The sequence below is a fragment of the Ictalurus furcatus genome, chromosome 1, assembly GCF_023375685.1.
Source record: "Ictalurus furcatus strain D&B chromosome 1, Billie_1.0, whole genome shotgun sequence".
NCBI lineage: Eukaryota > Metazoa > Chordata > Actinopteri > Siluriformes > Ictaluridae > Ictalurus > Ictalurus furcatus.
The window spans coordinates 9881539-9899057 of record NC_071255.1 but is presented as its reverse complement, the minus strand read 5'-3'; the positions used below and the strand labels follow the sequence as shown (position 1 = coordinate 9899057).

General features: G+C 41.0%; 1 protein-coding gene across 2 annotated transcripts in view; it reads right to left on the bottom strand.

Moving 5' to 3' along the window:
• Positions 1–1700: 1700 nt before the first annotated feature.
• LOC128607322 (cingulin) overlaps positions 1701–17519 on the bottom strand; it is a 38287-nt gene continuing 22468 nt past the window's right edge. For both annotated transcript variants that reach the window (XM_053624060.1, XM_053624068.1), the window contains exons 6-21: positions 14585–14700; positions 14323–14455; positions 13396–13608; positions 11755–11903; positions 11361–11481; positions 10854–11066; positions 10546–10767; positions 10137–10385; positions 8311–8481; positions 7155–7316; positions 6299–6388; positions 6084–6167; positions 5766–5884; positions 5097–5205; positions 4807–4970; positions 1701–3958 (exon numbers count right to left, since the gene is read on the bottom strand). In XM_053624060.1, coding sequence (XP_053480035.1) covers positions 3820–3958; positions 4807–4970; positions 5097–5205; positions 5766–5884; positions 6084–6167; positions 6299–6388; positions 7155–7316; positions 8311–8481; positions 10137–10385; positions 10546–10767; positions 10854–11066; positions 11361–11481; positions 11755–11903; positions 13396–13608; positions 14323–14455; positions 14585–14700 — 2454 coding nt within the window. In that variant the 3' untranslated portion in view covers positions 1701–3819. The remainder of the gene's footprint in view (positions 3959–4806; positions 4971–5096; positions 5206–5765; positions 5885–6083; positions 6168–6298; positions 6389–7154; positions 7317–8310; positions 8482–10136; positions 10386–10545; positions 10768–10853; positions 11067–11360; positions 11482–11754; positions 11904–13395; positions 13609–14322; positions 14456–14584; positions 14701–17519) is intronic.

Genomic DNA, 17519 nt, shown 5'->3' with positions numbered 1-17519 from the left:
ACCCCTATGTGCTTTTTGAACATCCCGTTCCAGATGTAGTCCCCGTTTGCCGTTTTAATAACCTCCGTTCTTCTGAGAAGGCTTTCCTCTAGATTTTGGAGTGTGGCTGGGGGGATTTGTGACGTTCAGACACAAGAGCATTAGTGAGGTCTGGGACCGATGTCAGCCGCGGAGGCCTGGGGTGCAGTTGGCGTTCCAGCTCATCAGAGTGTGGTTCAGTTTAGAGCTCTGTGCGGGACACTCAAGTTCTTCCCCTCCAACCTTGGCAAACCATGTCCTCACTTTGTTCACAGGGGAATTGTCATGCTGGAACATGTTTGAGCCTCTTAGCTCCAACGAAGAGAGAGAATTTGTAACGTCACAGCATACAAAGACATTCTAGAAAACTGTGGGCTTCCAACTTTGTGGCAACAGTTTGGGGAAGACCCACATATGGGTGTGATGGGCAGGTGTCCACATACTTTCAGCCTTATAGTGGCTACATGGCCATAGCCATATCTCCCTGCAGTTCTCACCTGGTTTCAAACTGAAGCTAAGCAGGGTTGCCTGACTCTCTGTGGTCATTAAAAATCCCAGGACACTTATAGTAAAAGAGTAGGGGTATAACCCCAGTGTCTTGGAGAAATCCCCCCATTGGCCCTTCTCCATCACGGCCCCCTAATAATCCCCATCTCTGAATTAGCTACATCATGTTCTCCTCTCCACTAATAGCTGGTGTGTGGTGAGTGTTCTGGTGCACTATGGCCGCTGTCACATCATCCAGGTGGACGCTACACACTAGTGGTACTTGAGGAGACCCCCCCCCCCCCCCCCCCCTACTATGTAAAGCACTTTGAGTGTCTAGAAAAGCACTACATAAATGTAACTGTACGACATATAAAAATAACAGATTATGGATAATAGATTTGAGGCTTGACCCATGAGCCAGAGTGCAAACCAAAACCACCGTCATTCCACACTGTGGTATTCTTCTCTCTATTAATTATTCACATGGATGTTAAATTCCTCTTTCTAAAGCGGTGTACTTCAGTGTACTGTTACACCGAGGGACTACTATTCTACACTCTTCTTTTGCATTTGAACATAATTGGTTAGCCAACATCAACTCCCCTTATCTTGTCTGACAAACAGTACAAGCTGTTACATTAAGCCTGATTCAGGAGAACTTGTTTTAAAAAAAAGCCTAAAAAAAAAAAAAAAAAAAACCCCCCCCCATCACTCAGACAGTCTGGTTGATGACACACACATTCCTGATGAGATAAGCCTCTTACAAACTCACCTTCAGACTGAACGTTATCCCTGGTTTCTGTATTAATCATATGCAATAATCACTCAAATAACAAATCAGGACCAAATTTCACATCGCCCACAACGGCTGAGCTCACTTATAAGCTTAGAACCGTGACGAAACCACTGCGTTGCCCTTCACGTCTGCTCTTTAGTGCCTGGAATTCTCTCAGCGTCCACTCCCCCAAGTGCTGGCGCGTTAGTGCGGACAATAAATAAGTCCTTGAATAGAACATTTTATATCAATATAAATAAATCAGCACTTTTTAAATTGTTTTCCTTCTTTAATTGCCAAAAGAAGTCAAAATGTAATAACATTTTTATTATTATTATTATTTTTTTTTTTTTAAAGAGTAAAATGAGGCATTTGAATTTGCGATAACTTTCCACATAGGTACATAACTCAAAGTAAAAACGTGCACACGTGCTTATGGTTTATTTATTTTTCATAAAAATATATGTAAAAATACAAAGTCATAGATTTAACAGACAATTAAAAGCATCAGGCTGTACCATTATGTTTCAACAACAAGACTGTACATACAGAGATCGAGCATCTCGTTCAAATTACATCATAAAATGCTTTTACTTGATTTGATCACTGATTGGTCAAGCGGAATAAGACACTCGAACATTCAAAAGAAATACATAACTACACAAATAATGGTTTTTGTGCTTTGATGCAATGGTCTAAACAGATCTGATGAAACAATATAATGAAATTGTATGCAAGTGATTCAGTTTCACAAAGAAACGTCGGCTGGAATGCTTAGGTCAAGTTTTGGATAATGATACAGTATGTGAGATATACTCGTACCACTGCGCATATTAGAGACAATCACAAACACTCTCAAACTAAAGAGCGTGGATTTTAAACCACTCGTGACAAGACACTGATCGCATGCATTAAAAATAGCTTTGCTGCACGTGCTTAGTTTCATGAGCAAGTCAGATAAGATGCGACTGTATGTGTATGGTGCTCTTTTTCTCCGTTTAGACATTATTATTCCAGTACTGTGTACTTTAATACCCTTGATATATACATGCTATTCTTCTCTTTTAGTAAATGTGAGTGAACGGAGCATTAATATATTAAACAGGATCACATTTTGATTGATGTATTTATTTTTTTTACTATTCAAGCTCATCAATATAAAAGTATATCAATCCATCGTGCCCTGGATTGACTGTGGTGCCGTTTAAAAATATACCCTTCGTCTAAAAAATAATCAGTGTATTAGCTATTGTAAAAAGTGCAACACGCTCAGGCCCAGTGTGTATTATTCTTACATTCAGGTTTCGTGAGATCTGTTAAGTCTTACAGAGCTCAGAAGCTCTCACGGCAACCGATAGCTTATATCTGTAATTTGGTACGGTGGGATTATCTATAGCCTTCAGCTTTGCGTTTTCTCACTCTGCTCTACTCGAATGACGTATATAGTCTTTGTGCGATCTATAAACACAAACAATTTATTAGGTTCTCGCTCTTTGCGAGAGTTTTCCCCTCATATACGCTGAACCAAGACGCAAGCAGATATTTTGCCTCAGCTGTAGTTGATAAAGGCACAGAATGGCTCTGCAGATTTGTAAAGTAGAGCTACAACTAGGCTTGGGTGATCGTAACAATCTATTCATCCCTACATGATTTTACACTGCTATGATATTCAGCCGGTGTAGAGATGACTGCATTCTAATAACTCACAAGACTGGCGTACAGAATCGGCTGTTACCAAAATTACACTTATCAGCTGCGGGCGTCACTGAATATCGTTACACGATAAATCAGTTGGTTTATTTATTTTTTTAAAAATGAATCTGTAAATAATGTGCTGAAAATTGACGTCTTGGTAGAAAATCATGTGCGTACGACAGTCCGATATCGATTTTAACCAACAAACTAATCGATCGTAATGAATCCGGAATTGCTAAAGTTCCCAAGTGAGTTTAAAATTGTTATACGATTAAAATATATACATATATTTTGAAATCCCAGAAATTAATTTAAGAGTCAAAGAATATTTGAGGATTCATGCAAATTTGCATCAAACATGAGTACGCCCAAGCACTGATATTAAAGTTAAAGGAGGCATCTCTAAAGATAGATGCATTTTCCTTAACATTTAACTTGATGATTTTCAGAGTCGCAGCTAAATTACAATTATGCGCAACACAGCTAGTCACATCTCATCGCTAGTACTATAGTATATGGGAATACCGGTAAGTGCAAACTACACAACACTTCGAGCTAAGTAAAATTGATATTCAGCTCTTAGTCTTTGTACAGTATGTACGTATGTATGTTTGTACAGCGCATGCCCGAGTCTTCATGAGGCTCGTTTAATTCGTATAAATTGTACTATGACATCCAGTATCTACAACGGAGCCACTACATACCCAAAGACATGCCGCAAAATCAAATCAATCTTGCCCTAATCCCGCCTGTGTAAAGAGTCGCTCATTTTACTGCTGTCACTCAAACGCTCATTTCACCCACATCATCTCAGAGTGCACTTCACCTCAGATCACCCTCTACTAGCAGGAGCTGGTCTGCAGATTGCTCTCTGTGAGGATGGAGGCGATGGTGGACGAGTCAAACAGGCCTTCGTCGTCATCATCCGAGCTGAGACCTGGAGAAGCCACGGATAACTGTCGGGCTTGCTGGATCTTCCTCCTGAGGATTTAGGGAGAACACATCAGCTCAGAGACTACATTTCTGCATTTATACTGTATACTGTTAAATATATATGACTAGCATTATGCCAACGTTATGATCAACACGGAGAACGTGATAAAATGATTAGACTTCAGTTGAACTTAACTCCGTGCAAAGAAGGTGAGCAAACCACTGAATGCTGATGTCAATGAATACAAGTCTCTCTACAGCAGTGGTCACCAACCCTGTTCCTGCAGATCTACCTTCCTGAAGACTTCAGCTCCAACCATAATCCTGCCCTCCTGACCATCTGATCATTGAATTAACAAGTTCTTGAACAACTAAAATAGGTGTTACATTTTGATTGGAGGTGAAACCTGCAGGAAGGTAGATGGTGACTACTGCTCCACATCATGTAAGTCACCCATCCTCAGGGCAACCACTGCCCTCTCCAGGGCTGAATATGTACTACATGCAAGAGCAGTACCATTATTGCCCATAATATTGAAGTGGGGTGGAAATCAATATAGTAGGGACTGCACAAGTATTCACCCCAATTGGTATGAAAATACTAAGAGACCTGATAAAAACAGATCAATTTTAGCTTGCTAATGAAGAATTACATCATTTTGGCATTTTTAGAGTATCCAAGTTTATTGCTCTATTTTGCCCCCTAGTGGCATTACAGAGACTAGTAAAGACTGATCGATTCCTTCTCAGTGGCTTTAAAATGGTTTAAATGCCAATAGCGTCTGGATTCTAACGGACTGTTTACAATCAGACACTAAACGCGAGTTTTTTCCTGTCAGGACATAATTAAATAAAAGAAATCCCAGCGTTTCAAGTTACTTCGTGATGAAACTTACTTGAGTTCATTTTCCAGTGCTGTGACTCGAGTCTGTAGCGCCTCTTTTTGTTCCATTTGCTCCTCCATTTCTCTCACTGCTTTCCTCCGCAGTCCGTCCAACCTCTCCACCTCTTCCTCTCCCTCATCCACCTGCCTCTTCAATGCCTTCACACGCAGTGTCAGCTACACAGAAAACGCTCATAAGCATGGCTAGAGGAAATGATCTTGTACAAAAAGTGTGTACTACTTAGAATAAGGGTCCTCTCATTTGTGTGTTAGAGAGAGAGAGAGGGGGAGAAAGAAAGAAACCTGATCTCTCTGCTCAGTTATCTGCTGTCTATCCTCGTCCAGAGTCATGGACATCTCTTTCAGCTTCCTCTCCAGGCGGCGTTGTGAGGACAGTGCTGCATTTTTATCTCTGCAAGATACACCAAAAGACAATTAATTCTTTAAAAAATTGTGTGTTTAAGTTCTCCTTTGAATATGAAAAATCGTGTATAAAATCACATTTTTATTACTGAGATGACATTCCTTCTGTGTAGTAAAACTGTATTAAAAGCTAGCTTAGGCCCAATCATATCTATTCTTTTGTTCCTTATATTCTAATAAAGTATATTGATATGAATACCCCCTATACAGTCCCACAGCCCTATCCCGCCACCCCCCTTCCTGATCTGCTGCTTATGTGGTCACTCTCTGAGGAAAGCACTATCTGCCCTCTTCCACATACATGCACTCGGAGACACCCACATGTGGTTACTGTGATTGACAGGGAGAGAGAGTAATGAACTCTCTCCCACCCAGACAGCATGGCCAAGTTTACTCCCCAGACTCCCAGCCATGGAGTCCATAAAGCAAACGCCTTTCTGTTGCACCACATTTATAGTTTCAACAACACAGGACGATACTTCCCCGAGGCTCATCCTCCTACAGATCTGGCTGTGCATCTAGCGGTTATATCGCAGGTTATTTCTGTACCTTTCCTCATTACGCAGTCGCTCCTCCAAATCCTGTAGTTTGCTCTCGAGCTGAGAAACATTAGTGGAACTACGGGACTGGCCCTCCATCTCTTTTATACGGGATTTATAGTCCTTTAGCTATGGGGAAACGGAGGAAATGAAGGAAGTAAGGAAGAGGGGGGGAAAAAAAAAAAAAAAAAAGAAGGTAAGAGAATCTTTAGGCTTGATCTAACAGTTAATAACACAACCAACACAAATCCAGAAGCATTATAATTTAATTACAAGAAATGGAAAAACTTGACTGCTCAGTGCATGGAAAATCCCTAATTTAGTGTACCTGTCTCTCCAGGGAATTTTTGTCCAGCTCTAGGTCTTGTTTGGATGATCTTTCCTGCATTAGCTCGGAACGCAGCTGCTCAATCTACACACACACACACACACACACACACACACACACACACACACACACACACACACACAGTTGTATTATGGAGAGCAACGTTAACACACTCGCTCTCTGGGGCAGGCAGGTCTCAAAGGGCGGGCGCTCACCTGGTCTCGGCTCCTGGAGACTCTGTCCGTCAGAAGCTCCACACTGTTCTTTTCCTCATCCAGCTCCAGTTCCAAGCGCTTCACTTTATCCTATAAACACAAAAACAAAGAAATGAGAAGTGAACAAAAAAAATATCAAAAGCATACTTTATTTAAATGTCTTTTGTCAGGGCTTGAAAAAAAAAAAAAATGAATCGTGTTTGTTTTTTTTTTTCGCTTTTACTTAGCATAAAGAGCACAAACCTTACTCTTGACAAATATAAACAAATATAAGGAACACTATGTATATTTAGTAGATTCTTACATTACTATAGCAGACTGTGGTAGCTACATTTTCCTAGCAGATGTCTATAAATGACTTTGTTTACATTTTCTGTACTGCAGACTAAATCCTGAGCAAAAAAAAAAAAAAAAAAAAAAAAAAGACATTTGGTATAAAACATTAAAACATAAAATATTAACTTCTAGTTAAAGAGATGGTCATTGTTTCTGTTCTTCTACCACCAAGAGCAACTCGAATCCTCGAAAATCCCGATTAACACAACCCATGCGTAATATCTCACTAGTGAGTTTTGAACGAGACCATACGAGCAGCTATTACTCGCTTGCGCCATTTAATAATTTCAAGCATTTAGTCATCACCGTTTGGAATTTATAAATTAGGAATTTAATATTGAGCACACAGCATTGTACAATTGTTTAGGACAAGTTGCTCCTTCTCACTAGGAGCATGTATGAAGTCATGTGGTAAAACGTCTACAGTCACTGGTCACAGCAAGTAAGGAAGGATAGCTGTGAGCTGGCACTTCTTTGAATCCGATTACACCAAGAAACAAACGGAGATTTGGACACTCGCCTCCATGCTGCGGATGTCACGGGTGCGATCGTTGAATGTGCTGCGCTGACTCTCCAGTTCTCCCTCTAGGTGTTTGATGCGGTTGATTAACATCTCTCTGTCTAGAACAGCATCATCCTTTTCCTCACAGTACGACTGCAGCTCTTTCTTCACACGGGACAACTGGAGATATATCACAAAGAGTACAATGAAGATGTATGTTTTGGGATCTAAATCAGCTGTTCTTAACCTGGGGGGGGGGGGGGGGCGTTACTCCCCCCTCCCGCAGGGTGCTACAAAGCTCTAGTGGTGGGGGTTGCAGGGACACTTATTTTAAACGACTGTTCACAGAAGTACACGAGCTACAGGGGTTGGGTCACAAAACGATGTCATTCTTAAAAGTGGGTCGCACTCGCGCAAAAAAAGAACTGCTGTACTAAGTCATTCTTGGGCCAAATAAGCTGAAAGACAAGATGACGTAATATGTTAAACAAAGGGGAAAATGGCTGTATACCGACAATATAGCGGCAAATGCTGTGAAAATATCAGTAGTTGAAATCATTTGACCAGTTGTAAACATCTTAACCAGCTTGTTCTGGTTCAGTACTTAGCAGTGGATATCTCTTGAGTTTACGTTCTAAACAATGTAACTGGAAAATCTATTTATTTACTTAAAAAAAAAAAAACACTCAATATTTCCTTAGCTCTATTATTAGCAGTGGACACAAACGGACACTGATGGAAACTCTCTGGACATGAGATGTGTTGGAAACACAGACATGTTGGAAAGAATGTGGCAGCACCTAAAATTATTTTAAAGACCAGCCTTCCTTAATGCTTTTTTGTTTCACTGTGTTACTCGGGTGTACAAATGACCTGATTACAATTTCTGCAATATAAATATATCTTAAAAATTATTTTCCCCACATAAAAACATATACGACACCCGATGTTGACACAGAGTACAGCTTTACAAAATGGACAGCTAATAATAATAATAATAATAATAACAATAATAATAATAGGTAACTCTGGGAGCAATGTGTACTATGTATATGTACTATGTATACATTGTACATGTGGGTACCCGGAGTGAATGAAGTCATGCTGATTCCATGAAAAGAAAAAAAAAAAAAGAAAAAAAGAACAAAAACAATCCTTGCTCGCCCTTGCTCACCTCCTCCTGGAGAGAACGCAGAGTGATCTGGTTTTTTTCCAGCTCAGTGATTTTCTCCTTGTTGATCTTCTGCAGGTCCTGCTGCTCCTTCTTCCATTTTTCTTTCTGCTCGTCGAACTGAGACTGTACCAGCCGCACAGACGCACTCGAATCAGCAGTCAACCGCTCGATCTGACGGACGGAAAAAAGACAGACCCGGGTCTTACCACAAACACATATAAGCCACAAACACACACACACACATCTGGGGTATGACAATAATACTGCATAATGACTACAATGTCCTTGTACTATTAACATTATGCTATATACCAGTGTACAGTGGTGCTTGAAAGATTGTGGATTTTCTATATTTCTGCATAAATATGACTTAAAATCATCATATTTTCACACAAGTCCTAAAAGTAAACATACGGAACCCAATTTAAAAAAAAATTATACAAAATAAAATGCATGGTCCTTTGTTTATTCAGGAAAATAATCCAATAGTACATATCTGTGAGTGGCAAAAGTATGTGATCCTCTAGGAGAAGCAGATAACTTGAAGTTGAAATTAAGAGAGTCAGGTGATTTCAATCAGTGGGATGACAATCAGGTGTGAGTGAGTGTCCTGGTTTATTTAAAGAACCTTCACGACATGTTTGTGGAAGGGTCACAAAGCAATGGCACGAGCAAAGGAGATTTCTGAGGACCTCAGAGAGAGAGTTATTGATGCTCAACAGGCTGGAAAAGATTACAAAACCATCTCTAAAGTGTTTGGACTCCACCAATCCACAGTCAGACAGATTTTGTACAAATGGAGGAAATTCAAGACCATTGTTACCCTCCCCAGGAGACGTCGACCAATAAAGATCACTCCAAGAGCATGATGTGTAATAGAACACGAGTTCATAAAGGAACCCAGGGTAATTTCTAAGCAACTAAAGGCCTCATTCACATTGTCTAATGTTAACGCTCATGAGTCCATCATCAGTAGAACACTGAACAACAGTGGTGTGCATGGCAGGGTTGCAAGGAGAAAGTCACTGCTCTCCAAAAAGAACACTGCTGCCCTTCTGCAGTTTGCTAAAGATCATTTAAAAAAAAAAAAAAGTTTTGTGGACAGATGAGACCAAAATAGAACTTTTTGGTTTAAATGAGAAGCGTTATGTTTGGAGAAAGGAAAACACTGCATTCCAGCATAACAACCTTATCCCATAAGTGAAACATGGTGGTGGTAGTATTATGGTTCAGGCCTGTTTTGCTGCATCTGGGCCAGAATGGAATGCAATCATTGACAGAACAATGAACTCCCAATTATACCAGCGAAGAGAAAGTGGGTCATGCAGCAAGACAATAACCCTAAGCACACAAGTTGTTCTACCAAAGAATGGTTAAAGAAGATTAAAGTTAATGTTTTGGAATGGCCAAGTCACAGTCCTGACGTTAATCCAATAGAAATGTTGTGGAAGGTCCTGAAGCGAGCAGTTCATGTGAGGAAACCCACCAACATCCCAGAGATAAAGCTGTTCTGTACTGAGGAATGGACTAAAGTTCCTCCAAGCCGATGTGCAGGACTGATCAACAGTTACCACAAACGTAGTTGCAGTTATTGCTGCACAAAGGGGTCACACCAGATACTGAAAGCAAAGGTTCACATACTTTTGCCACTCACAGATATGTAATATTGGATCATTTTCCTCAAAGAAGATCAAATGTTACAATTTCCATGGGGTATACTTTTTTTTTTCCCCCCACATGATCTTATATAGGTGCAACATGGTCCTAGGAAAACACGACAATTTTTCATTACTTAGAAAGAACAAATCGATCTTCCTCATACATACCTCTTTGTTGAGTTTGTCCACAATCTTCTCATGCTGCTTCTTTTGCTCGTCCAGCTGTGTGTTGTCCTTGCGGAGAGCATCCCTCTCCCTGTCTCGCTCCTCTAACGCTCGGGACAGTTCGTCTCTTTCCTGGCTCACTTTGCTGCTGCTGCGTTTGGTCTCTTCCAACTGCTGCCTCAACTTCCTGTTCTCCAACTGCAGCTCTTGCTCTGCCTCCAGGTTCTGCGAAACTTGCTCCTGCAGCGTGGACTGGACATGGAGAGATGAAGCTGTTGCTCATATACGCGGTGTGTGCACGTGTGTGTAAAACCACATGCAGACTTTACAAAGAACTGCCTTCATCTCAAACCACTTCCTTAACTGTTCTGGAAATTATTATTATTATTATTATTATTATTATTACACTCACCTCCAGACGTGCAAGCTTGTCTTTGAGGCGCGAGTTAGCCTCCTCCAGTGCCTCTCGTTCATTTGAGACAGTGTTCATTTCTGTTTTGGATGAAGCGATTCTCTCCCTTTCTTTCTGCAGCTCCTCCTCAGCCAAAAGCAGCTGACTGCGCAGCCGCTCCGCCTCTCCGCTCACCGCACGCATTTCCCCACGCAGAGATTCCACCAACGCAGGATCGGCGAGCTGCCAGAGGGGTGGGGCGACAGTGAGGGCATCATAGAGGCATAATGAACATAGCATAGGGGTGATTTATGATTCAATCGTATTACCTGCTTGGTTTTCTCATGAACTTTAGCCAGCTCGTCCTTATCTTTCCGTGACTGGTCCTTTAGCCTGTCGATTTCATATTTTTGCTCGGCATCCAGCTCCTGAATCGTCCTCTTCAATGAGATAATCTCCATAGTCTTCTTGTCAAGGTCCCGCTTTAGTTTCTCTATCTCGGCTTCTGCTTGCTTCAGGGATACACGGCTACGCTCCAGGTCCTGTGATACGTTTGACCGTTATGGCAATTTCAATGTGCGTAGAAAAAAGAAGAAGAGGGGAAAAAAAAACCCATCCAGTGAGTGGCGGTTCACTGAAGGTTCGATTGTGTACGGACAATTAAACCGTTATACTGTACTAGCCTTGTGTGTGAGATAATGGTAAACACAATTTCCATACATATATTGTGTATACATGCCTTCGACTTGCCATACTGCAAGCCTCTATAAATATTAGAATTTCAAAACGCCATTGCTTTGTCTCGCAATCCAAATAAAAGCATTAAATGTTAGCACCTGGTTGAGAGTTTCACTTTGCTTGCTATCGGGGATCTGATGTTTCATCGTGTTCAGAATCTCCTGCAGCTCCTTTAGCTCCTCTTCAAACTCTTCTTTATCTAAACGAGCCTGCAGAAGCCTGACACATCATACACACACAAAATATTAACAAGCATCAGAAAATACCCAGCGCTTTAATTCCTGATTAGATCTCAAAAGTTTGAAAACAGGAGGGGTAGAGATAAAGGTTTAATAAGTTTATGATAATATAATAGGAAATACTACATAAATATATAAATATGACTAGATATTTTCACTTGGCATGTTTATTTATTTTTTTTTACAAAATATATATATATACACACACACACACACACACACACACACACACACACACACACAAAGCCCTCACTCTTGTTTGGTGTTGCGGAGCTCATCTCTGGTGCTCTGGAACTGCTCTTTCCAGTGGACGCATTCCTCTTTGTTCTCCTCCAGCTGTTGCTGTAAGGAGCGCACTGTAGAGTTCACACGCTGCCGTTCTGCTTCTATGTTTACCTGAGACTGGCAAAAAATAGTGATCGTGAATATACAAGAAACAATCAATTTAGTAAACAATTCTAACGGTCTTTAAAGCAGCTCTAATGTACTATACAGCACATCTCTTGCAACCACCTGACTGAATTAAACACTTTCAATTTGATATGGCCCACTTGAGGCTTAGTGCCCTCCACTAATATTGGCCCCCTTAGTAAATATGAGCAAAGGCGGCTGTGAAAATTGTCTTTATTGTTGAATCTTTTCATCTGTTGTTCAAATAATTCACAAAAATACTCTGATCTCATTGATATCAAACAACTGCAAACAAAACCCTTGAGTGACTGCAGAAGACCTGCAGTGAGACTTGGTGGCAACAGGCACTGAGGTTACAGTGAGCACAGTAAGGCACGTACTAAACGCAGAAGGTTTCCATGCCAGAACTCCAAGACGTACACCACTACTGACCCAAAAGCACAAGAAAAGTCAGCTCAAAATCATATAAATAAGCCACAGAAGTTTTGGGATTCTGTTCTGTGGAGCGATGAAACAAAACTGGAACTTTTCAGCACGACCGATCAGCGGTATGTCTGGAGGAAGAAGAATGAAGAAAGAACACTCTGTCCACAGTCAAGCATGGTGGAGGCTCGATGATGCTCTGGGGCTGCTTTGTATCCTCTGGCACTGGAAACCTGCAGCGTGTGGAAGGCAAGATGGATTCATTGAAGTATCAGGAAATCCTAGGAGAAAACCTCATGCCGTCTGTGATGAAGCTGAAGCTTGAGCGTCATTGGACCTTCCAACAGGACAATGATCCCAAGCATACTTCAAATTCCATCAAGGCTGGGATACAGAAGAAGTCCTGGAAGATTCTACAGGGCCATCACAGTCACCTGACTTCAACCCCATACAACATCTCTGGTGGGATTTGAAGAAGGCGGCTGCAGTACGCAAACCCAAGAATATTCCTGAACTGGAGGCCGTTGCTCATGAGGAATGGGCTAAGATTCCTCAATAACACGGACAGAAGCTATGCATCTCGTTTGCAGCAGGTCATAACAGCAAAAGGGTACTCTACTAAGTACTAAAGGTGCTTGCCATGAAGGGGTTGAATCATTCTGAAACTGGAGAAATCATTATAAAGTTACATTTTCAGTTGAATTTGGGGAAATCACTTGAAGCGTTCATTGTGTTGAACTATTTCAATTGCTTTTGTTTGATTTGTTCACTGCCAACAGCTGAAAGTCTGTAAATTGTTGAATAATTTTGATTGCAACTGTACTTAACAAAATGTATCCCTCCCCCCAGATAAACCTGTGTTTGCAATTGTTTGATATCCATGAGAGCAGAGTAGTTTTGTAATTAGCGGAGGGTACTGTAGCTGCCTTAATTACTCCTTATACTATATTTATTGGACAAGCAAGTCTGCAAATAGAGGTAGAACATGTTTCTGAATTATTGCCAGAGTTACAGAAGATTCAGACTTCAGTGTGTGTGCGCGCACGCGTGTACTGTATACCTGTGAAACCTGTGCCATGCTGGTTCTTAGTTTCTCCATGTCTTGGCTGTATTGCTGTCGAAGAGTTTCCATCTCTCGGTCATGGGTGGACACCTCCTCCTTCAGGGCGCCCTTCAGTGCGGTCAGCTCCCGCTCTCTCTGTCTCAGCGTGTCCTCCTGTCTCTGATGCCGAGCTGCCATTTCAGCCAGTTCGTTGCGCAGGGCCAGCAACTCCTACACTCCATTTTTAAAAGAAGCTAAGTTACCCTCCCTCATATTTTATCCGTACAGTGTTGTGTGTAGAGTTCAAGCATGCGATTTACATATATAAACACTTACATAATATCTCAGGACACTATATGTCTATAAATCTACCTAAATACACACGTGTGTATTGCCACCATTGTGCTTATACAATGTGTGTTTTAAAATTTGCAGTCAATATAGTAGCCTAGAAGGTGGAACATAGTTTTGTTATTAATAATAAATCTTCTAAGGAAAAGAAAAAAAGTTTCCTGTTAGAGTCCGTAAACGTTGCCTTCATATATTTCTTTTCCTATCAGCCAACATCAAGTAATATCCATTGGGCTACTAGAACTCACTTCATTTCATGCACCTAAACATTTTATTATTATTATTATTATTATTATTATTATTAATATTCACATTCCTACATGAAGTTAACAGTAGGTAAAACACTGTGTGGCCAATTCTAATAAGTTTAATCGAAATAAATTTGCTGTGCATTACTAGTTTGGGCACATTTCATTATTTTTGCTGCAATGTTTTATTTATATGTCAATTTAAAGAAGGTTTAAATTCTTGTTTAAGTCGTCGCTGCGATTTTAGTTGTCGGTTGTTTCGTTGTCCTCATTCTTTTGTAGCTGATCACGTTGAATGTTTTCTCTGTACAATTATTCCAGGCAAAAATAAAAAGAACCCGCGTACCGCCTGCATCGCGTCGATCTCCGCTCTGCTGCCCGTCTCTCTCCTCAGCTCCTCTTGCAGCCCTGTCAGTTGGTCCTCAAGGTGTCGGACACGAGACTCTGCATTCTCCCGGTCCATACGTAACTGAATCATCCTGAGATGCAGACAGATGCAACAAAACCCGGTGTTACTCATGTGTTACGCAGACACTATAATAATAGACACGAGACCCAAGAATGCTGCGAAAGACAGACTGTGAAAGAATGTGCGAGGTTGGTCTTACTCAGAATGTGTCTGATCTAACTCGATCTTCTTCCTGCTCAGCTGCTCCTGCAGATTGATGTTTTCATCCAGACTTTGTTCCAGCTCTGCCTTAAGTACGAGGTCGGATTTGTTCACCTACAAAGAGGGTCACAGTTTCACGTCAGAAAACCCACCATAGTCCTAGAAGTACTAATATTCTTCACAGACATTAATATGCTCTTACATGCAGTGTGGTGTATTGGAAAATCCTGCAAAGAGCATGTTGGGTAAGATGCCAGTTTAACGCATTTCAATTTTAAATCACAATCAGTTTGCCTACAGATCTCTAAAACCTTTCAAGCTCAGTTTGCTTTTATCATGAGTTTTTGGGAACCAGTGCATTCTTGCTTTTTTTTTTTTTTTAAAGAAATGTACCAAATAGTTGATTTGGCCACACCAAAGGGTTTTCCTCGCTCACCTGTTTTGATTTCTCAGCCTAATGATGGCTTGCTTCACTGGTAGTAACAGCTCTTTAGACTTCATATTGAGAGTTAACCATACTTGAGATCTGCTTACTAAATGTAATAATGAGCGAGTAACACACCTGGCCATAGAACAGCTAAGCAGCCAATTATCCAGGTACTTTCGGTCTCCTCTTATAGGGAGTGGGGGGTTGGAGGGGTGGCTGTAAGAGTGCTGTAATTCCTACACTGTTCCCATGATTTGGATGCAAATACCCTCAAATTTGATACATTTTATATTCAATCAATTTGAGCATGTGAGCACATATTCCACTTGAGGGATTTGAATTCATTTCAGGCAGGTGCTGTAACAGAATAGAACAGGGAAACAGTGGATTAGCAAGCCTAGTAATTGAATACACTCAACTCCCATGTGCGCTACAATCAGTGCACCATGAACATAGTGTGAGAACTCAGTCATGGCCTAATCACCTCAGGGAAACCTAACAGAGTGTTCATCCTACTATGTCAGTCATAAAAATAACCACACGAAATTTTATCCAACTGTTGCTGGACGCAGTATACACGCTGACCCATCCGGGATGTAGCGCCTCTCTCAATCACTGTGTAATTACAATGTACTAAGAGGGCCATTGATTTACTGTGGCAGAGCAAACAGCCAATTACTTCACTGCACAGCTGATTTACTTTAAGCTCAGCTATTAAAATGCCACAGTAGACACACTGTGTGCGCAACTGTCAGTGAGGATAAACTGTCTGCGTTAAGAGAGACCGAGGGGGGAAAAAAGAAAAAAAAAAAAAGCCCTCTGTGAAATTCCAACTCAGTGGACACCGATACGAGTTATCGAGGGAAGTATGTGTTTTGAAGTGGACATGTTCCAAGCTGCACTCGCTCTAAACAGGGCTCAGCTGTCTGATCTGCAGCCAATTCATTCGAGCACTGGGAGGGATGCCAACCCTCAGACAGCCATTACTGTAATGCCCATTTCAACACTGATAGTTTTGGAGTCGTGTTCCGTGCCAACTTGGCCACAAAGACGCTTGAGAGGAAATGGTCCAAGTCATAAATCAGCTCTGCCCTTCGTGTCACTCAGGGTGTGCAGTGGTATTCAAATACCCGGTTAACTGCTTAAGGTGCCAGCGTTCAAATCATTCTCAGGATCAACAGTTTCACTCTCAGTTGTACTTTTATTTATTTATTTTTTGCACTGCGTGCTGCTTTTGCCTGAATGAGTTGCTTCATTCACTTGTTTAGTGAAGTTACTACGCAAATATCTGTACAATCAGACACCACTTTCACACACGACAGACAATTTGGAAATGCCAATCAGCCTACAGCCCTGTTCACACCGGGACGATCTTCACAGCGCGAAAAACGGTCTGTTTAATGGCCCAATGGCTGTCAATGGAAGTGTTCACACCCAGGCGTAAAACGCGTGGCATCAAAGTGTCTAATTTATTTTAGTTTTTTTAAACGTTGGAGTTTTTTTTGGACGCGCTGGCCGACCAATGAGATTTGTTCATATGCCCGGAGCCGCTGTACAACTTGATGGCACTCAAGTACAAGACTGTCTTGCCGACGAAGAAGCCGAAAAATAAGACCAAGAAGATGCCAGCACCCACCCTTGTAGTGAGAGCGTGCATAAGTGACACACCTGCAATAAAATGCTCACTGTGTGTAGGCAGAAGGATTTGTTAGCAAACAGGGTGTCCCTTGAAAGAACCAGATTCAAATTTACACACTAAATACTATAAAAGTGTATTTATTACTTAAGTGAGCCATTAAATAATTTCAGCGATGCTTCATACACTAAATAGACTTGTTTTTCTTTGCCTCTTCCATGCAAATGAAAATCCACTGATTGATAGTCCATTGTATTTATTTTGCACCTGGCACATGTCATTGTATTATCATATTGACTATGGGGGGGGGAACATAAAATTTAAAAAATAAATTACTATTCATATTCAATTTGCAGGAACATTTTTGGGCACAATAGCCGGTTTATACCCACCCACCATAATCTGGGTCTTCCCATAAGTATATGAATGCTATTGCTGTGAATTTGATATAATTTAAATCATTACTTATTTAAAAAGAGTACATTATTTAAAATGAGATCTTTAATAATTTAGCTTTAAAATTATTTGCTGCAGTGGAAAATCACCAAATACCTTACATTTCACGAAAGTGCGTGCATGTTTTAATGAGTTCGCAAAAAAGTGCGTGAAAGGCTTTTTGCAAAGAGGTAAATACTGGCTCTCTTCTTCTCAGTGATAAGCGGGTGTCAGAAACAGAAAGTTGTGCAGCGCCACCTTGTGTACCGGCGTATTTCTGCTTTTCAATAAGCGCCATCTACTGTCAGGGAGTGAATTTGCACTTCATTAAGCACGCCTGGGAGTGAACACAAATAAAAATAAAAAAATTTGAGAGCTGCACCGATGTATTGGCCGATAAAGGCCATTTCTCTCGTGAAAACACATCGAATTCAT